Raw genomic sequence first — 22127 nt, 5'->3', positions numbered from 1 at the left:
GCTACTTCATCACTTTTAAGCTGGGTGATGCTCATTCATTTTAGAATTTGTTCCTTCATGAATTCATTCAACAAACATTTGTTGCATGCCTACTAAGAGCCAAGCACTGTGCTAGGCACTGGCGACATAAGTTGAAGATATATCCCTGCTCTCAAGGAACTCGAGCGGCTGTTACGTGAAGTAAGGTGGAAAGGACAGCCAGTGTGCAGGCCCCAAGGAAGAAAAAGGAGGGACCCGCTAGTAAATCAATAAAGCAGAAGCATAAGAGGCCCTCCTGGGCCAGATCATCACGAGTCTCGTATGCCACATACGGGAATGTGAACTTGACTGTCCAGGGTACCACTGAGAGACTGGGAAGTGGGAAGAGTCAAGAACAGATGTGTATTTTAGAAAACCCATTCAGGCAGCTATAGGGAGAAGAGTTACCAAGGACACCCGGTGATTGCTCTTATACAGTTGGGAAGGATGAGGGCCAGAGTAAGGCAGTGGCCATGAGACATGGCCCCAAGGGGGTAGATTTGACAGTGACCAAGAAAATCCAATCAATCAGACTTGGAAACTGATTAGATATGGGGCAAGATGGAGAAGGAGTCAAAGAGGCACATGCAGGTAGAGGATACAAAGGCCTTAGCCATGGTAGTAGCCATGGGGATCGAGAGGGAGGGATAGACGTGAGAGTATGAAAGAGAGTCTACTGGATTTGATGATGGGTTTTGCATGGAGATGAGATGGAGGGAGCAAGTCATCCTACATTCCCAGATCTCTGTCTTAGGTAATAAGATCAGTGAGTCAGATAATATGGGAAGAGAAGCAAGTTTGGAAGGTTCTGGGCAAGTTACCTGACCTCTCTGAGCCTCAGTTTCTCCACGTGTAAAATGAGAATAATAATAATAATATCCCCTCTCAGGGTTGCCATGAGAATTAAACAACCTGGGAAACTTCAAGGCATAGACTAGATACTCAATAAACACTTTTGGGTGATACAAATAATAGTGATTGCTCATGTGCCAAGCATTTAATCCTCACAACAACCCTATGAGGTAGGTAATATTATCCTGATTTTATCAACACAGGAACTAAAGCACAGAGAGGTGAAGAAGATTGACCAAAGTCACCTAGTTAGTAAGTGGCAGAGTGTCCTTTCCCAGCCACTGCACTACACCTTACTCCTTCTGGGACCTATCACTGGACTTGAGGGAGGAAGAGAGGAAATGACAGGAGAGATGGACAGCAGACTGACCAATAATTCATTCCAAGAGCAGTTTTTATTTGGGAATGTGCCTCCACAACTTGGTGGCAGTCTAGGGGCAGATGGCCCCTGGCTTGCTTGTTTACTGTCTTTCCCAGCCCAGGGCACAGGGTCCTTAGAGTTAAGGCACCAGGTCAAGTTCTCAAGGATCAATATCCCAGACAGCCTCAGTGGTCTGGGGCCTGGGGCTGGTGCGAAAAATGAAGGTTCCATTCTGGACTGTTTAATGGTTGGAGGCCCTGGGTCCCTGGCACCAGGACCTCAGCTCCCTCTTCTGCAGGGGCTGGTGTCACCCACAGGCCAGCTGTGGCCAGGTCCTGGTGGGCATGAGGTTGGGGGAAAAGGGGCTAGCAGAGGCTAATTTTCTGGTGCTGGGTCCAGTTTATCTTCCTGAGGGCTGGAAGCCGAGACGGGAGCCTCATCCCCACCATTGAGGGACTTCTGTTCACTGCTGCTGGGTGAGGGCGTCCTGTTGCCCTGGGATCCCCAGCGGGTCAGGCGCTTTAGGGAGGAGTCACCGCGGGCAAGTAGAGAGGGCTGGAAGCCGGTGAAGGAGCTGCTGGTGGTGGGCCGTTTGTCTGGCAGAGAAAAGGCAGGCATGAGTAAGGAGACAGGCACTGCGCAGGAGAGAGGTTGAGGGGCCTTGCCTCAGCCCTGGGGGGGAGGGACAACCTCCTGACCTTCAGTCCTAGGCTGGCTCTGTAGATGTGGAGGTACCCCTTTCTCCCTGCTCCCTCCCTCCCCACTCCACGGAAAGCTCCAGGGTCTACCCCTTCTCACCTCCAGGCTCAATTGGATGCATGAGCCGGTTCACCTGGACATTCCAGTGTTTCACATTGGTGCTGGCCTGGCGCAACTTCCGCTGGGCAGCCTGTGGGGGCAGGGCCAGGGGGAGTGGGTCAGAGTCACCACTCAAGACAGGGTGTCTTGACCTTTTCCCGTTCACAGGCCCCTTAGAATCTGACAAAGTCTATTGATCATCTCCCCAGAAAAACTCATGTATGTTCATAAAGAGTATGTTCATAAAATAGACTTGGCAACCAAGTTCAGGGGAGTCGTGAACCCCCAAAGAGTCAAAAATAATCATAATTAGGGCCGGCCCCGTGATGTAGTGGTTGAGTCCTGCGTGCTCACTGCGGCAGCCCAGGTTCACGGGTTTGGATCCTGGGTGCCGACCTACACCATTTGGCAGGCCATGCTGTGGCAGCAACCCACATACAAAATAGAGGACGATTGGCACAGATGTTAGCTCAGGGCTAATCTCCCTCAAGCTAAAAAAGAAGAAGATTGGCAACGGATGTTAGCTCAGAGAAAATCTTCCTCACCAAAAAAAAAATCATAAGTATAGTTTCCATTCACTAAGCAGCCAAGAGGTGCTAAATATATTTATTATCTTATTTAACCTCCAGAGCAAAAGTTAACAACAAACAAGTGCAAAAGAGGGTCAGTGACTTGCCCAGGGACACACACTGAGCTCTAAACCACTGCACCACACCCCCTCTCCAGGACCTAACGCACAGACCTCTGCTCCAGTGTTCACCCAGTCATTAGCAGTGGTTGTAGGGTGGGGGAATCATAGAGGAACTTTCTCTTTCTATGTCATGTCTTTGTGTGTTTGAATTTTTTACAATGACTGTGTAAGCCAACAAAGCAAAATAAAATAATCAATATTAATAAAAACAAAACATTAAAAAAAATTTTTTAGGGCCGGCCCAGTGGCTTAGTGGTTAAGTGTGCATGCTCCACCTTGGTGGCCTGGGGTTCGCAGGTTCAGATCCCGGGCACACACCGACACACTGCTTGTCAAGCCATGCTGTGGCAGCATCCCATATAAAGTAGAGGAAGATGGGCACGGATGTTAGCCCAGGGCCAGTCTTTCTCAGCAAAAAGAGGAGGATTGGCAGATGTTAGCTCAGGGCTGATCTTCCTCACAAAAAAGAAAAAAAAATTTTTTTTTTAAAAAAGGAACCTCTCTTCTATGGAGATTTGGGCTCCAAGGAGTGAAGCCAAAGGACAGGGATAGCAAGATAGGGGCTTGGAAGAGGAGGAAAAATTTTGCCCAGATTAATAATAACGATAAAAATAGCAGCTAATGTTTATTCAGCGCTCACTACATACTAAATATCACGTATTATCTTGTCTAATCTTCAATGCTATGTCTGTCTAATCAACAATGCTATGATCAGTCCCCTTTCCCAGATGAGGGACTTGAAACTCAGAGAGGTTCAGCAATTTGCCCGAGGTCACACAGCCAGGAGATGATACAGCCAGGGTTTGAGGGAAGGCTCCAGAGTCTGCACGTTAACACGCTGACCCCGCCAGCCTCCATCATCTCCCACTCCAGACCTCACCTCCACGTCCTCGTCGGCCCTCTGCCTGTTCTGCCGCACCTCCTCCAGCTGCTGCTGCGCCTGCTGCAGGGAGCGGCTCTGCAGCGCCATCTCCTGCTGCAGCTCTTGCTTCTCCTGCTGCGCCCGCTCAATGTAGCGCTCCTGCTCCTCCTTCAGCTGCAGCAGCTGCTTCAGCTTCTCCTCCTCCTCCTCCAGCAGTCTGCCGGGCGTGCACTGTCATCTCCAGAGCCAAGGCACCTTGCAGGTGCTCAGCAATGGGACGGTAGGGAAGTCAGGGAGGGGAACCAGAAGGGGCCCCTCAGTCCTACCTGGTCTGGGCGAGGCGCACCGCCTCCTCGTCCCGCCGAGCTTTCACCTCCAGTTGCAGGGCCTCCTGAAGCCTCTGCTGCATCTCCTCCAGCTCCTGGATGCGCTGTCGCTGCCGGGCAGCCTCCTCCTTCTTCAGCTCCATCTCAGCCTGCATGGAGGCCCGGGCCTGTGCGGGACGCACAGCCAGGTCAATGGGGGCAAGGGAGAGGGAGGTGGCAGGTATGCTGCCCTTTCCCAGGGCTCTGCTAGGCTGGCCCAAATAGCTATCTCTGGGTGAGGGTCTGGAGGGTTCCTTCATGTCAGGGTTTCCTGATCTGATTCCTTTCTGAGAGCCTGACTAGGTCAGACAATGATCAGCGAACAGATGTTACACGGTGGAAAGGGGCTCAAGTCACCCCCTTTCTAGTACCAGCCTTAACAATCATTATTATGGCTGGTACTAGAAAGGGAGTGACTAAAATAATTGTTATAACAACTAAAAGTGTTTCCTCATTTGATCCTCACCATACCTCTATGAGCAAAGTTCTGTTAGCATCAACATGTCACTGATATGTAATTGAGGCACAGTAACTTGCTAAGAGGCTAACTTGCCTGAGATCACAGGGCTCCTAAGAGGCAGAGCTGGGATTCAATCCACATGTCTCCTAACTCCGGATCTCTAAAGAGATCTCTAGATCTCTTAAATCCTAAATCTAATTGCCTCTACAGGCCTAGTCTGCCTCCACATTCTTCCCACCTTCCTCCCATCCTGTATTCCTCAAACTGGTTTCACTGTAAACTCAGATCAACTCTAGTCCAACCGAGTCCAGTTTTAGTCCAAACCCATCCCCAATCCCGAGTTCTTTTGCGGCTCCTCTGTCGAAGGCCCGCCCCCAGCCAAGGTCTCGGAACCAGGCCCCACTCTACACCTAGCACTCAGCTCTGGCCCCACCCATCCGGCGGCTCAGGCCCCGCCCCACACCGTCTCTCATCTCAAGCCATCCCTTGGCCAGGTTCCTGCACCTCCCACCCCTTCCTTATTCCACAGGTCCCGCCACTGGCATAGGCCGGGTCCCACACCTATCTTTCACGCCCACGGTTTTTGTCCCAGCAGTCCCTCATTCCAAGCCCCGCCTCCACACACGCGCCTTAGCCACAGGCTCCGCCCTCGGCCCAGGCCCCGCCCCCAGGCCCTCTGTTCCCAGGCCTGGCCTGTCAGTATCGCTCCGCCCACCGCCTCTGCCCCGGGTGCGGGCCCCACCTGCTCCGCCTCGCGCAATTGGCCCTCGAGCGCCTGCTGCAGCTCGCGGTGCTGGCTGCGGCGCCGCTCCTCTTCCTCCTGCAGCAGGCGCTCGGCCTGCCGCTGCGCCTCCTGCAGCAGCTCCAGCTCCTGGAGCTTCCGCTCCTTCTCCTCCTGCAGCTGCTGCAACCTCAGCAGCTCCTCCTCCTTGGCTGCCCGGCGCCTCTCCCGCTGCTCCCGCTGCTCGCGCCGCTTCTGCTTCAGGTCCTTGTGCAGCGACGTCTTCCCCTCGGCCTGCAGCCGGATCGCCGTCTGGATGGCTGCGGAGGGCACGGGAGGGCGTCAGCAGCGGGTAGCTGGGGGCAGGGGAGACCTCGAGGTGGCCCACCGCCAGAAAGGGGCCTTAGGAGTTGCTCGAGTCCAGTCTCTAGCCTCCTGCTGGGCAAAGTGTTATCACCCCCTTTACACAGATGAGGCGACTGAGGCCCAGCCAGACCCAGGCCACCCGGCGGGCACTTACCAGCCGTCCACTCCTGGCGTTGTCGCGTGTCTGAGGCGCTCATCTCGTACGTGCGGGAGGCCGTCTTCACACAGAACATGCAGCGCTTCCCCTCTCTGTCGGGCAGCACCTGGGAGAGCAGGCGGCCCCAGACAGGCTGGCTTCACTGGGGTCGGGGCCACACCCGCCCCAGGGGTGCTCCAGCTCCCACCCCTCCCGGCTGACCATCTTCCCTGGGCACCCCTCCCGCTCTGCCAGGAGCCTGCGTGGCCCGGATTGGAGGTTAGTTATGAGAGTTGAGAAAGTTCTCCACTCATTCATTCCATTGATATTTTGGCCTGTCTAATGAGTGCCACTCCTTCTAGGCAGGTGGGATACTGAGACGTGCCTAATAGACCAAATCCCTGCCTTCCCTAAGCTTACATTCTAGTGGAAAATAATAGCTACCACGTATTAACCTTCTTATGTTCTAGAGTCTGTACTAGTTTTTTATAGGCATCGTTTTATTCACTCCTCCCAAACAACCTTGCCAGGCAGGCATTGTTAGCCCCACTTTACAGAGGAAGAAACTGAGGCTCTGAGAGGTCCAGGAACTTGCCCAATTCACACTGCCTGTTAGTGGTGGAGCTGGGATTTCTCTGTGCTCTTTCCACAGTGACACCTCTTTCCTTATGTGACAAAAATGGACAATGGATGGAACTTGAGGGTATTATGTTTAGTGAGATAAGCCAGTCAGAGAAAGACAAACACCGTATGATTTCACTCATATGTGGAAGATAAACAAATACATGGAGAAAGAGAACAGATTAGTGGTTACCAGAGGGGTAGGGGGTTAGGGGGTAGGCATAAAGCGTAAAGGGGCACATATATATGGTAACTGACAAATAATAATGTACAACTGAAATTTCAAGATGTTCTAAACTATTATGACACCAAGAAAATAAATAAATAAAAATATCAACAAGCATAAAAAAATGGACAGAGGCTAGGATGGCTATAATAATGTTTTTAGATGTAAAATAACAAATGTTGATGAGAATGTGGAGAACTTGGAACCCTCATACATTGCTGATGAGAATGTAAGATGGTGCAGCCACTATGGAAAACAGGTTGGCTCTTCCTCAAAAGTTAAACATAGAATTACCACGTTATCCAGCAGTTCTACTCTTAGGTGTGTACCCAGAGAAATGAAAACATATGTCCACCCAGAAACTTGTATATGTATGTTCACAGCAGCATTATTGACAATAGTAAAAAGATGGAAACAACCCAGTGTCCATCAACGAATGAATGGATAAACAAAATGTGGTATATCTACACAATGGAATATTATTCAGCTATAAAAAGGAACGAAGTCCAGTCCCATGCCACAACATGCGCAAACTTTGAAAACATTATGCTAAGTGAGAGAAGCCAGGCACAAAAGGACAAATATTGCGTGATTCCACTTATGTGAGATACCTAGAATAGGCAAACTCATGGAGACAGAAAGTAGAATAGAGGTTACCAGGGGCTGGAGGGAAGAGGGATGAGTTATTGCTTAATGGGTACGGTTTCTGTTTGAGATGGTGAAAATGTTTTGGAAATTGATAATGGTGATGGTTACACAACAATTGGGAATGTACTTAATACTACTGAATTGTAAACTTAAAATGGTTAAAATGACAAATTTCATGTTATATATATATATATTACTACGATTTAAAAAATTGTTTTAAGCCTCTAAAATAATAATGGACAGAGCCAAGGCAGGGGAAGGGACGAGGAGAGGGAGAGGAGAGGGGTGTGGAAAAAGAATAGGGAGGTATAGGGTTCCCAAAGGGAATGGAATTTGGGCGAAGGAGAAAGACCTTTAAAGAGGATTTTCAGAAAGTTTTGCTGTGTAGTGTGAGACATAAGCCATCTCCTCTGAAATCTTTAGCAAAATCCACATTATTCACCAATGACTTGAGTATTCGATTTGCAGTTTTGGTTTCTGAAGAAAGTGCTGACATGGGTGAGAATGGCCTTGAGGCATGCAGGTATGTTTGGGTTACACCCATCTAAGCAGAAATTTGTCGATGTGGCTTTTCTCCATTTGCCCTCCTCCTGACCCCCGTGCCTGCACACCACACTGGAGACCCTATGGGCCCTGAGGTGTGCTCTGCCCCTTCACCTGTCCCCCTCACCTCCACGCAGCATTGTGCGTCCAGCGGGATAGTACCCCTTTTCTCTTTGCACTCTTCACTCCCAAAATAGCAGAGGCAGCTGGGCTGCAGCTGGAACCAACGTTCTGCCCAGTTCCTCCTCAGGTGCCCTCGCTTCCACAGGTAGCCCTGCCAGCCAGAGCAAAGTCAGAGGCTTCACCTGCCCCCCATTCACCCCTCTTCAGGGTCCTCCCCTAGTTCCCATCTTGGCCTGACCTGCTTCAGGACATCTTGGATGAGCTCCTGGTAGACCTCGTGGATGGCCATGCTGAGGGTGTCCCGCCCCACACCTCGCAGACAGCGGCCGGAGTTGAAGAGCTCCAGGAACTGCCAGACACTGAGCCCCCCAGTGGTCTGGGCTGCCTGGGCCTCCTGGGCCAGCAGCTCCTCCAGCTCACCCAAGCCCACCTCCAAGCACATGCTGCTGAGCACCTTCTTCAGCAGGTATTCCACCTGCAGGGGGAGAAGGAAGGCCTGGTGACTGCAGCAGGCAGTGTTGCTGGTGCCAACACCAGGGGGCGCTCCCATCTGGCTTCCCCAGCCTGGGCTGAGGTGACCAGCGACAGGGGTTTTGGGGGGCCCAGAGCACTACACGCTGGTGGACGCCAGGGTAGAGATTTGGGAGGGGATCCTGGAGCCTCAACTCCAATTCAGGCATCCCCTTCCGTCTCCAACCTCCAGTCTCACTTCTTCTTGCCTTAAATTAAGGGCAGGGTGAAGGTGGGAGCTGAGGGCTGGCGGCCAGGCAGAGGCAGCGGCAGCAAATGATAGAAAATATCAGAGGGAGTGCAAGGGCCCTCTCATCCAACACTCTCACTCTGCAGATGACAAAACTGAGGCCCAAAGGGGGAAGTGACATGTTCTAAATCACACAGCAAGTTGGTGGCAGTCAGAACTTGATTCAGATCTGAATCCCATCTGAGTCCTTATTCCAAGCCCGGACCCTGGGGATCCTTCCCTCATGGGAAGGCAAGGGTATTGGGGGTGGGGGTAAACAGGGCAGGGACAGGAAACCCATTACAGAGGAACAGGAAGTGGTGGTGGGGTACATCCTGCTGCAGTTTGTTCACACTGCATGTTGATCTCAGCAAGGAGCCTTCTGGCCTCTGAGAGGCCACCTTGCGCTGACTGGCAGGGGTCTGACAAGGGTGCCCAGCCAGGTGTCTGTGTAGATGGACTCATGTTCCTTTCCTGCCCCAGCAGCTTCTTGGGAAACTGTCTCTGGGACTTGCACTCTGGGGGCTACTGGGCTCAGCCGGGAGTGGGGTGGGGCGCACCACGTCAGGGCTCAGGTGGCTCCCCTTACCCTTCCCACAAACAGAAGCAAAGACACAAATGTGAGTGCAGTAGACATGCCAGGACTTCTTGTAAGCAGAGGACCCCTCCCCTGTATACCCTACTCTGAAGACCTAAATTCACCCTGGCATCTTCACAGCCACCAAAAGGGCTAAAGGGTCAGGAGAAGGCTGAATGGACAGGGGAGAGAGGTGGGGATAGAGGGAGGGTGCAGGCTGACTGAAAAGGGGGGCACCTGCCCTGGCTTCACACGAGTTGAGGAGGTAGGGGCCGAATTCCAGGCCTCTACTTGCAGGATGCCCTCTCTGAGGCCCTAAGCTGAGTCTGCCCAGCTCTCCCTTCTACTGTAGAAGACAGGAAGGGAAAAATCTGGAATGAGGGCCAGACTTGGTTGCCCACCTGGAGTAACTGGAGAGATGTCCCAGGAAGGTCTCCCTTCCCCTCACAGAGCACCCTGCTCAGATTGTCACAGTGCCTAAAATCCTGCCATTTTATCTCAAATATTTTCATTTTAAAATGCCCAGTAACGTATTAGGCATTTACACCTCTGTGTAAACAGAATCTGCAGATCACTTTCTTACCATGAGGGCTAGCAGAGCCCTGAAGGAAGTGTAGTTTTGGTTCTCCTGGGAGAAGGCACAATTGCTCTGATATGGGCAGTTCTAGGCATCTGTAGCTGGGTGTAGAAAGGGACCAGCATGGGGAGACCAAAAAGGAAGGGGATGTGGGAAAGCACAGAGGCAATATTTGGCCTCCCTCAGGGTTTTGCTGAGGCCTGGCCCCAAGTGATTCAGTCCCTGGGGCTGCCATCACCCTCACCTCATCAGGAACCATGATCAGAGGGTATTTGTCTTCAGACAGGAAGTTGAAGAGGCACCAGAGGCGGAAGGCATCTTGATTGGAGAGCATGCTGTTCCCGTTACTATCCACCCGATAGTTCTTCTTGGCCGTCAGGGTCCAGCAAAGCTCATCAAAGTGCTCCTTAACGAAAGCCCCCTCCTCCACCTGCCACCAGGCCTGCAAGTCAGCCAAGGAGGCTGCCCCACTCCTGCTCTACCACCAAACTAGGCTCCAGCTGGTTTCTTGAGGTCATCCATTCCCCTGTTCCCCACCCTGCCAAGTTGGGGCTCTAACCTGGGGAATCCCTGAACTGATCATCATGTAACTAGCTGGTTCCAACCACCCTGCTCCTCCCCTCCCCCAACATCCACACTGACCCAAGTATCCTGCCAACAGAGAAATTCTAGTCCCTCAGCCCAGGGGAGAAAGAAGGAGAAGCCCCAGAGGGAGTAGACAGACAAGAAGAACCCGAGAAGACAGTGACAGCTGGAAGGAGCATGGGGGGACAGTATTGAGGAGAAGCTGCAGAACCCTTTGTAAATGTTATAGCTGGAAGCTGGAGGTGGGCCCAGGCAGAGATGGGGTGGAAGGTTATGGGAAGGTGGAGGCTAGGATAGAGATGAGGGAGACTGAGGGTGAGTTAAGAGGGGCAAGGAGGGGGCAAGTGGCTGGCATGTGAAGGACGGAGATGAGAAAGCAGGGATGGACAGAGGGGACAGAAGTGGGAGTTTATAGTGGGGAGGAGTTGGGGAGGCAATGTACTGGGGTGCTGGCCAGGCTGGGACGTGGAGAGAGATTAGAGGCACCCCCATCCCCAGCTGGGCCCCACCTTGTCCAGGATGTACTTGTTGAGGTAGGGCATGTATCCCTGGCTGGACACGGGGCCATCGTCATCATCTCGGAAGTGCTCCTCCAGAGCCACGGGGTCGTGGGGGATGTGCAGGACTGTGTACAGGTTGTGGGACAGCACCTGAGACAGAGCGGCAGTTTGCCTTCCTGCGGCCCAACCAAAACTGGGCAGAGGACTGCGCCCACCTCCCTGCTTGTCCCCACCCCTACCCTGGCTCAGTCCTCTGCACACATTACTTAACTCAATCATAACTAAAACTTATATATATATATAACGGAATATTCAGCCATAAAAAAATGAAATCTTGCCATTTTTGACAACATAGATGGATCTTGAGGGCATTATGCTAAGTGAAATTAAGTCAGAGAAAGACAAATACCATATGATCTCACTTATATGTGGAATCTTAAAAAAAAAACCAGAAAACTCTCAAGCTCATAGATACAGAGAACAGACTGGTGGTTGCCAGAGGCAGGGAGTGGAGGGTGGGCAAAATGGGTGAAGGGAGTCAAAAGGTACAAACTTGCAGTTATAAAATAAGTCATGGGGATATAATGTACAGCATGGTGACTATAAGTAATAATACCTTTTTGCATATTTGAAAGTTGCTGAGAGAGTAGATCTTAAAAGTTCTCATCACTAAAAAAAAAATTTTTGTAACTGCATGTGGTGACGGATGTTAACTAGACTTATCAGGGCGATCATTTCATAATATATACAAATATCAAATCATTATGCTGTACACCTGAAACTAATATAATGTTATATGTCAATTATTCCTCAATACAACCAAAAAACTAAAACTTATACACTTACTATGCACCAAGCCCTGAGCTAAGCACTTTACATATAATTCACTTAACCCCCAACAACTGTTAATATCCCCATTTTACAGATGAAAAAACCCCCTAGGCCCTGAGACATTAAATAACTCAGAGGTCACAGAGCTGGCAGAGCTGGGATTCAAACCCAGGCAGCCGTGCTCTTAGCCACTTCGTTAGTTAGGGGTGTCCTCTTTCTGCAGACAAGGACACTGAGGCTCAAGGGATTCAGTAGCTTACCCAAGGACCCACAGTGAGCAAGAGCCTGGGATTCAAGTCCAGCTCCACAGATCCCAAAGCCCAAGTGCTTCCTATGATGCTGGGCTCCACAGGGAGGTGGCCTGTCACCCCAGGGCAGCAGCCCCGAATTTATCGTCACTTCCATCAAAGACTCAGTGTTCAGGCTGCAGTGTGCCTAGCACCCAGGTGTGTCTGCTCCAGGAAGGGCATGTGCAATTCCAGTCACTGCCCCTCTAAAGATGGAAGGGAGCTGGAGAGGGCTCAAAGAAGTGCCATGAAAAATGGTTCACGGGATATGGAGAACAAGGCCTAGAAGGGATGGCAGCCATGACAGTGTAGAGGGGAAACACGGGTTGGTTAACAAACACGTGATATTAGGACAAAGAGGCTGAAGTTTGAACAAGGAGATCAGGAAAAAATAAAATTGCCTTGGGGTAATTCTGTTTTAGCACTTATCACAGAGTGCATGATTAAAAATAGTCACCACTGCACACCTACTATGCGCCAGCCACCGTACGAGGTGCTTTCTATGCCCCATGTCTAAACTCCACAACAATCGTGATACACAGACATTATCCCTGTTTTTCAGATGAAGATACCAAGGCTTGGAGTGGTTAAGAGTGAATGGCAGAGCTGAGGTTGGAACCAGGATGCCCGGCTCTGACAGCTGGCTCGGCTTCCTATTAAAATATTGACCCTGAGCCTCTTTCCCCAACTAGATTGTGAACTCTGGAGACAAGGTCTCTATTCATTTTTATGTCCCACGGCACTTATGTCCTCTTCTGCACACCAAAGGCAGTCAATAAATGCCGTCTGTAAGGGCTGCCGCCACCACCAGCAGTTAACTTTGGAGTCAGTGCCTCTGAGGCAGGAGCTGGCAACATCTCAGAGATGGCATGTGTGTCAAGTCTTCATTTCTTTTTTTGTGTGTGTGTGAGGAGATCAGCCCTGTGCTAACATCTGCCAATCTTCCTCTTTTTTTTGCTGAGGAACACTGGCCCTGGGCTAACATCCGTGCCCATCTTCCTCCACTTTATGTGGGATGCCGCCACAGCATGGCTTGCCAAGCAGTGCGTCGGTGTGCACCTGGGATCCGAACCGGCGAACCCCGGGCGGCGGAGTGCACGCACTTAATCGCTTGTGCCACCGGGCCGGCCCCAAGTCTTCATTTCTTTATTCTCTTTTGTGAGCAGAGGGGAGGAAAGGATTGAGACGTCTCCCCAGTGTTCTCCTGGGCCTCAGGTTCAGCTCAGCAAAGTAGGAAGTTGAGGGGCCCAGCAAGAGGGTGACCATTTCTCTTTTCCCTCACTTTCCTCTGGGCAGCCATCCCTGACCCCCACCACGACTCTCATTCCCATGCTCTTCAAGTGATCTTATGCGCCTTCTTTGGCTTTGCTTTCTCTTGTTCTATAGGACATGTGAAGTTTCTTTCTGATGAACTCTGCCCCCCTCCCTTATTTTGGTAATAGAGCCTTGACTTTCCTTTGAGAAGTACCTCTCCCCCATTCTCAATATCTGTGGTATCGACCATTTGCACCCCTGGCTACAGGGGTGGGCACACTGGAGTCATGGTGAATGGTTCAAGAATGGGCATATGACCAAATCAGGGCCAATGAGAAGCAGCCCTAGGATTTTTGCTTCCTCTAGTGGAAAAGAGGTGTACTCTTTCCATGGGACTGTTAAGATGTTTGAAGGTAGATGCAGCTGACATCTTTGTCCCTGTGTGGGAAGTGCCTGCTTAAGAATAAAGTTATCAGTGAAAAAAGCAGAGTCAAGGGATAAAGAGAGTTATCATTTGAGGACCCGGATCTAGCCATGCCTGAAGCCAATACTGTGCTTGGAGTTTTGGTTATGTGAGCCAATAAATAACATCTCCCTTAAGTTAGTTGGAGTTTGGTTTCTATCTCTTATATCCAGAAAAGACCCGACTAATACATCTGTGATCATAGGATACCAATCCCCACTCTAAGCAGTACCGCTGGCTCAGTGCTTAGCACTTAAAATCCAGGGTGACAGACACAAGAGAAATATCCACTTCTGAAGCGACAGGTGTTATTTTAAGAGTTTTACGTATTTCTACTTGCTGCCTCTTGGCCTCATTTCAAACTACCCATGTCCTTATCTTCCTTTAAGCCTCTTAAAGCACCTCTTTGAGGAAGCTTCTGGCATAGCCTATCCAAATGGCTACACTCCAGTGAGGAGGGGGACATGGAAGGTCAGGGACCTTCACTTTCTAGCTGTGGGGCCTTGGATAAACTCCTTCACCCTCTGAACCTCAGTTTCATTGTCAGTAAAACGGGATAATACCCTCCATGCAGAGGGGCTGTGAGGATTGAGTGAGATGATATACGTAGAGAGCCAGTTAGGTCTGCACAGAGGAAATGTTAGTTCCCTTCCTGGCTAGAAAGTGCGATGTTTTACCTAACAAATTAACATTGGAGCAAAAGACTGATAATATCAAATACTGAGGAGGTTGTGGAGAAACGGGGGGGACTCAAACAGCCTACTGCTGAGGTGTGAACTGGTAGTCTTTCTGGAGAGCAGAATCTATCAAACTTAAATTGGATATGACCTCAGCATTTCTAATCATCCAACCTACAGATGCTCAAGGGAACAGAGCTACATGTACAGTATGAGAATGTTCACGGAAGCATTGTTTATAATGTGAGGAACTGGAGACAGCTGGAGGCTCCTTCAGGAGCAAACAGGGACACCATGTCATGGACCTATGTGTGTTGGAAGGATTTTACATCTGCCAAGTGTGTGCTCTTGGGCAAGTGATTTATCTTCTCCAAGACCTTAGTCTCCTCCTCCGTGAGGATAATCAGGGGGCCTACTCCACGGGGTTTTTCAGAATGAAGAGCTTAGCGCAGCACCTGGTGCATAGTGCATTGCTTACTAGTTGTGAGCTATTTTATTGTTATACTTATATGAACAGACATGGAAAGATATGCATAATATACTGGCAGGTGAAAAAAGCAAGCTGTAGAATGAAATGTTTGCAAAATAAATATGTGTGCAGAGAGTAGTTTGAACCATATCAAACTGCTATTTTAGTAGGTCAAAACAATAAAATGTCAGCAATTTCATATGGTTCAACCTGATATGTTTATTTGCACATAGAAAAAGTCTAGAAGACTCAGCAAACTGTTAATGGCTATCACCCCACCACCCCTCCCCAGGGAAGGGAGGAACTTGCATCTTCTTTAACATTATATTTTTTGTTGAATTTTTTTAACCAGGAACGAGTTTTACTTTTATAATAAATTTTATCTTTTTAAAAATTATAGGGGCCGGCCCCGTGGCTTAGAGGTTAAGTGCGAACACTCCGCTACAGGCAGCCTGGGTTCGGATCCTGAGCGCGTACTGATGCACCGCTTGTCCAGCCTTGCTGAGGCGGCGTCACACATGCAGCAACTAGAAGGATGTGCAACTATGACATACAACTACCTACTGGGGCTTTGGGGAGAAAAAGGAAAAAAAGGAGGAGGATTGACAATAGATGTTAGCTCAGGGCCGGTCTTCCTCAGCAAAAAGAGGAGGATTGGCATGAATATTAGCTCAGGCTGATCTTCCTCACACACACACAAAATAATAATAATAATAAAATAAATTTAAAAAAATGTAGTTTAAAAATTATATTCTTCTGCACTCAGATTTTTTTAACCAGGAGCATATATTGTTTTGATGACAAAATTTTAAAACTATAGAGATAAAAACAAAGGGTGCCATTAACCACTGTTATTAATGTAGCCTGTTATTAGGTTGCTCTGTAATAACATTCCCTTGCTGTTCCCTGTTTGTGTGAGCATTTCTGTGTGTTCCACATTCCTTGAGGGCAGCAAGGACTTTAAGCTCAATCCTGACTCCAGAGCTCAGTAAGATGTCCCCCATATGCTGAATGTTTTGGACTGACTCCTCAAGTCTAACTTAAATGCTCCAATGGTTTCCCCTTCTTCCTCAGAGTAAAAGCTCCAGTCCTTCCAGAGGCCTGGGCCCCCTGTGACCTGGCCTGCTGCACCTCCTCTGACCTCATCCCTCTTACTCACTTCTCTCCAGCCACTCTGGCCCCCTTGACATTCCTCAGACAGGCCGGGCACACTCTTGCCTCAGGGGCCCTGCACTTGCTATTCCTTCAGCCCGGAACGTTCTTCTCCCAGGTCATAGCAAGGCTCACACTCTCTCCTCCTTCCGGTCTTAGATGTCACCTTCTCAGTGAGGGCTTCTCTGACCACTTTATTTAAATCTATAAGCCCACGCCCTCTACCCCACGCTCCTATCTCTATTTCTGCTTTATTTTCCTCCATGTCATGCAGCATCTTCCATCACATGACACATTTTTACTTATTTTGTTAATCATCCGTGTTCTCTGACTAGAATGTCAGCACCACAAGGGTGGGGATTTTTGTCTGTTTTATGCACTGTTGTATCACTGGGCCTGGCACATAATGGACTCGATAAATATCTGTTGAATGAACTTAAACAGTTCATGGGGAGAAGGAGGAAAAATACGAAAGTCAGACAGACATGGACTGAATCTCTCTGAGCAAATTAACCTCATTGGGCCTCAGTTCTCAGTATCTCTAAAAACGGGGTTCAAGAAGATAATGTACAAACCCTCTCCTGCCCCAGGATAGAACCTGCCGCACAGCATACTGTTATTTGAGCTATTCCTTTCCTTCGCTCACTGGCCCATGCTATTCTCTAAGACCTACCTTCTTCACCTGTACCTTTTGCCAGTGGAATCTGAGGAGCCCAGGGCAGAGGCTCTGACCCCTGTGAGCCATCAAGTGTCAGGACTAGGAGGAATGAAAGGTTCCCAACACTCAGGGCTCAGGGCCTCTCCCCAGAGGGCTCAGCAGACCTCAGACAGCCAGGCTTCCTGTGCCTGGGTGCGGATGGGGCTGGGGGTGGGGAGAGGGCTGAGAAGAGGAGGGTCATGTTGGAAAGGAAATGGCAAGGGTGGAGGCCAGCATGGGCAGGACCTCACCAGCTGATTTCAATCAGTCCTCAGCCCTGGAGGCAGGGACTCTCATTATCTTCATTTTACACATGAGGAAGTCAAGGCTCAGAGAGGTCAAGTGTCTTGCCAAGGCCTGACTCTAAAGCCCCGCTCTTGATCTCTCTGCTACACAGGCTCTGGCTGAGCATCAGAATCACCTGGGGAGCTGGTGAAACTGAAATACGCTGGGGCCCGCCCAGACCTACTGACTCAGAGTTTCCAGGGGTGGGTCCAGGTGTCTGTAGTTTTCACAAGCTGCCATTTGGGCTCCCCTACAGAGGACTCCCACAGTCTCCCCCACCCACCCAGGCAGGCCTGACATCTGGGTTGGCAGCCATTGATCTTTGAGAGGCTTCATTTATTCACTGTTTCCTCTGGGGGCATGTAGCGGGAGTCCTTCTCCTCTGGGGGCTTGGAAGTTCCCTAAAACTCAAGTATGGGATGGGGTGCCAGGCCCATGGTTCTCTAGTTCCCAGGCTTCAGGAGTAGATGCAAATACAGGAGTTTGGGAATCTGTAAAAGCACTGAGCAACAACTGCAGAGAGAATGAATGATCTCTCTCTCTCCTAGATGGCCTAAAGTCTTTAAATGTGCTAGTGCTATGTGCTAAGCGCTAGGTGCTAAGTGATTCTTTTAAAATATACAGATCCTTTTAATAATTTTATTTATTTATTTTTTCCCCCAAAGCCCCAGTAGATAGTTGTATGTCATAGTTGCACATCCTTCTAGTTGCTGCATGTGGGACTCGGCCTCAGCATGGCCAGAGAAGCGGTGCGTCGGTGCGCGCCCGGGATCCGAACCTGGGCCGCCAGCAGCAGAGCGTGCGCACTTAACCGCTAAGCCACAGGGCCGGCCCTACAGATCCTTTTAAGAGTTACTGAAGCTATTTTTCTCAACCAGCAGGTACTAAGGCATAACTACTATCATGAAGGAAGAGCAGGGCAATTTTCAAAGGTAGGAATCTCTGGATTAGCTGTGTGCCTGCTGAGAGCAAGGAGGGGCTGGAAGGGTTGGATGTGGGCATCAAAGGAAAGACAGAGGCTCAGAAAAGGGAAGGAGAGGCTTCATCAAAGATTAATTTCACCTATTTGAGATACTTTGTTAAAATTTATTTTCGTAGGCTAGCTGGATAGCTTGGTGATCCCCAGTTCGACTCTCTAGCTTTACAGTTGAGAAACTGGAGGTTCCGAGATGGGTGGTGACTTACCCAAGTTCACCCAGCTGGGGAGCAATATAGGTCTAAGCCTGTGTGGCTCTGAGTCACGTGCTCTACACATCATTAAATCTTCCTCCCCCCAATCCTAGCCTGAGGAGGTCAGCAGCAGGTAGGGGTCAGAGCAAAGCTGATGACCCCAGCCAGCAGATTCCTGGACTGGAGTTGTTCTTAACTTCCCCTCCACCAAGGAGAAGGTGGTTGTCCCTCTCAGTGGGCAAGAGACCCTCCCTGGGTCCCAGGACTGCCCTGAGTGCCGACTAGAGGCTCAGGAGCCTGGGAGAACTGACAGAGCCAAGTAGGGGGCCCCAGTTCGCCTTCCGTCTGCTCCTGCCAGTCAAGGGGAAGTGGTGGGCCTGCTGCCTCCTAAGATCTCATGAGCTGGAGACACACTGCTCTATCCACATCCCCAATCCCAGGCCCCTCCCCCGTGTGTACCAGTCATGGAGGGAGGAGGCCAAATTCTCAGCTGATCCCCCACCAGGCCTATAAACCAAAGCTGCTCCCCTAGGGAAGAGGGTGTGGCCATTAGGAAACCCATCATTCCCAAGGCTCCCTGCCCTGCAGCCCTCTATCAGGACGGCTACTCACTCCTATAGTTCCTTAGAGAAGGAAGTTCTGGGGACCCTGCAAAAACTCACAGTTCTCAACTCTTGAGAAATTTTGTGTTCAACCTAAATCCATCCTGGTCAGAAATGCCATTCCTATTGGTCTATTTTTACTTTTCTCAAACCAACTGGACAAAGGCCATTGTACCTTCTACAGGAATTCAAAGAGAGGAAAACTCATCTGATCTCTCCCCCAAGCCTTCTGTTCTCCAGAGAAAACAATCCTGAATCCTTGGGCTACTTCTCAGGGGACTTGCTGTTCTTCCCCCTCCCTCTGGTCTCATCATGGCTTTGCCAGCGACAGCCCTTCTACCAATGCATCAGGGGAGACGTGGTGACTGTCACAAACAGACATAAGCTTGCCCTGGGCTGGTGCAGGTCTCCTGCCTGGTCCCAACTGAGGACCCCCAGGCCATGGACAGTTTTAATGAGGACAAGCTAACCCCAAGATCGTTTCCCTTCTCCCCAAGTCTCTTCAGGGGTGGGGGTGGCCCTGCCGGTATATCTCTCTCATCTGCTTCTTCCTCTGACTTCTGACCACTTCTCTATTGCTCCTTCGCCTTTCCGGCATCCCCACCCCCAACACTATCACTACTTCCTCCCATTCTAGTATCCAACACTATGGGTTTGGGGGAGAATTGTCTTCCCTGTCCTTCCCTCCTATGACAGGGCCCTACCATTTCTGCCCCACTCACCACCTGGCCCGAGTCTCCCATTGCTAGTTCAGATTCCCAGAGTGGACAAGAGAAATCTACCATTGATCCCGTATGACCAGAGAGGCTGCTGGCAGTGGGCTCAATTTGAGCTGTGATGTGGTAGAGACAGCGGACAGTTCAAGTTTGCAAGCTCCCCATGGAATCTTCTCTGCAAATACTCAACTTGTGGGGGTGAGGAGTGGGCATCCACCTGGTTAGAGGCCAAAACACAGGCTCAAGCTAGGAAGACTTACTGGCTGACGGTACCAGGAAAACAGAAACCACCTGAGGGCTGTACCCTCCATATGTAAGGGGCATAGAGAGCCTGGAGAGGTCACAGGGGCCACAGGTAATGGAGAGGTAAAAAATGGTACTTTGGAGACAACAAACTATGGAGGTTGGGATTGTTCCTGTAAGATATTAAACGGGCAGAGTAAGAGGTGGATGTGGGGCACAGTTTCTGCAGGGATGGATTTTGGATGTTCTGCTTTTCTTCTGTCTATACTGAAGACCCCACTAGATGACATGATCTGCAATAAAAGAATTTAAGTACAATGTAAGGAAGAACCGGTCTGTTGGGAAGTTCTCCTAGATGATCAAAGGTGGTAGTCAACTCTCTTTCCTGGTGGAGTCAAGAATCATTTATTGGATACTCATAGGTATAGGTAAGGGATAGATTATGGGATAGGACCAGTTTGGGACATGCAAGTTCTTTGCGTCCAAGTTCAGCAAAGTGAGGGGTTGGAATGCAGGTGGTGCATAATGCCTATCCTGTCCCATTCATCTCTCTCAGGTTTCCAGTTACCTCTACCTTGATCAGTAAGAATTGAGACTGCATCCCTCCTTTGGGGGTACCCAGGGGAGACACCAGGAATCTAGAGCCTAACCTCATGCCAGGTACACAGTCAGTGCTCAATAAATATTTGTAGAGTGAATGAATGAACCCCTAAGGCAGGTCCCAGAGAGCTGAGGTCTACCCTGCCCTGTCTCCCAGCGTTCCCTGTTTCTAATGGCCTAGGCCTTTGCTTCTTCCCCACTAACTAGGGTGGAGAAGGCAGCACTAACTCAGGACTGGAGGAAGAAGGAGAGAAGCTTTTGGCCTTCCAGGAATTGTCCGGGGCCAAGTAATGAACTTTAGGGCAATCACTGACAGGGCTCTTCCTGGCTCAGATTCCACCCCCTCCCCACCTAAGGTCTCAAGGCCTAAGGTAAACTGTTACCAACCTATCATGTGGGGGAGGGGGACAGTGAGCTGGGCAGCAGTATAATGGGGTCTTCAGTCCTTGTCCCTTACTGAGTCTGTCCCACATAGGAGACAGGGTTCAGAGGAGTTGTTCTCCTGCCAAGGGTGACCGAGCCAGCCTGGTCTGGGACGGGGAGAGGCTCTTTAAGACTCTCTCTCAGCTCCGGGAGGAAGTGACTGACAAGTACTAGCTAACTGTCTCTCTTCAAAGCCAGGGGGAAGCAGCAGGAAGGAGCAGGGTGCGTGCCTGAGCTTGACTCTGGGGAGACATGCGTGCTCATCACACAGAGTCTGGGATGTAGCCTGGCTCGTGGCCCTCAGAACCAACCCATGATGTCACCTCCACCCTGCCGGCAGTTAGGGGGTAGGGCTCTGGGCAATGGCTCTGCACGTACCTCCCTGGGGCCTCTGGAGGGTGGGCAGTAGCATCCACCAGGCACTGCTGCCCCAGTTACCCAGTACTGGCCCCCACCCCAGGCCTAGGCCTCTGGATGGCTGGGTGCCCCGGGGAGTAGCACAGTGTTCACGCTCGGCTCCCAGACGGCAGGGGCTGGTGAGGTGTGCCTGCCCACCTCCCCTTGGCCCCAGCTGCCCCTCACCTTGAGCTGGGACTTGGAGACCTTGCCGCTCTTCTCCACGTCCAGCGCGGTGAAAGCGTACCAGATGGACTTAAGCAGCTCCTTGCGCAGGGCCATGGCTGAGGCGCCCGCCCGGCCGGGGGCGGCTCTGACACCGAGATCCGGTTTCAGGAAATGCAAACGGCTGCAGAGACCGAGACCGCAGAGAGGCCATGGCGCAGAGCGAGAGCTCCACCTGCCTGCTTGCACGGGCTCCCCATGCTGGCAGAACTGGCCGGTTGCTCTCGCAGTGCTCAGTGGCTCCACTCCCTGCACGGGAACTGGGGAACAAGCCCCAGGGAGGTAGAGCCCCAGTTCTGTTCAGTTTGGTTCCCTGGGCAAGAGGACCTTTACAAGCCCCCTCAATCCTAGAGTCTTCTGGGGCTTCTTGGGATCCCTGAGGTGGCTCACTGAGGGAAAAAGCAAGCCCATCCTGACTTTGGAGTCCAGTAGGAGGGGGGTCCCTGTCTCAATTCTACACTTCCAGGGGGGCCGTTGGATAAGTTACTTCACCTCTTTGAGCAGTTTCCTCATCGGTAAAGCGGGAAAAATACCACCTTGCAGAGTTGTAAGGTCATAATGGATGTAAAACACAGAACAGGCCCTGGATAAAGCCATCTAACGTGACTGCAGTGGTGGGGCTCCTCCCAAGTCGAAGAACACAAAGGCAACAACACAAAGTTGGAGGAGGAACTGGGCCAGGGCACCTCTCCAGGTCAGGCGGACTTGGCACATACATGTGCTGCTTCCTCATCCTCTGGGCTCTGGCTATAAAAGGCACTCAGAGCACTGCCCACTCTGCGGCCCACTGACCCTGAAGACCTGGAGACTGTTTCTGAAGCACACAAAGGTGAGCCTTGTGGTGGGGCCCAGCTTCAGGGGTGCTGGC

General features: G+C 50.7%; 1 protein-coding gene across 1 annotated transcript; it reads right to left on the bottom strand.

Annotated features, from left to right (window-relative positions):
• Nucleotides 1–1246: 1246 nt before the first annotated feature.
• DEF6 (DEF6 guanine nucleotide exchange factor) lies at nucleotides 1247–21360 on the bottom strand. The gene is made up of 11 exons (XM_004424231.3): nucleotides 21221–21360; nucleotides 10779–10919; nucleotides 9929–10114; nucleotides 8030–8266; nucleotides 7796–7942; nucleotides 5649–5757; nucleotides 5150–5448; nucleotides 3909–4075; nucleotides 3601–3799; nucleotides 2030–2120; nucleotides 1247–1827 (listed from the first exon to the last, which is right to left on the bottom strand). Exons 1-11 carry the CDS (start codon nucleotides 21314–21316, stop codon nucleotides 1607–1609), a joined length of 1893 nt encoding a protein of 630 aa, XP_004424288.1. The 5' UTR covers nucleotides 21317–21360; the 3' UTR covers nucleotides 1247–1606.
• Between the last annotated feature and the right edge of the window lie 767 nt (nucleotides 21361–22127).

The sequence above is a fragment of the Ceratotherium simum genome, chromosome 13, assembly GCF_057802395.1.
Source record: "Ceratotherium simum simum isolate JZ-2026a chromosome 13, ASM5780239v1, whole genome shotgun sequence".
NCBI lineage: Eukaryota > Metazoa > Chordata > Mammalia > Perissodactyla > Rhinocerotidae > Ceratotherium > Ceratotherium simum.
This window is presented reverse-complemented; position numbering and strand designations above follow the sequence as displayed.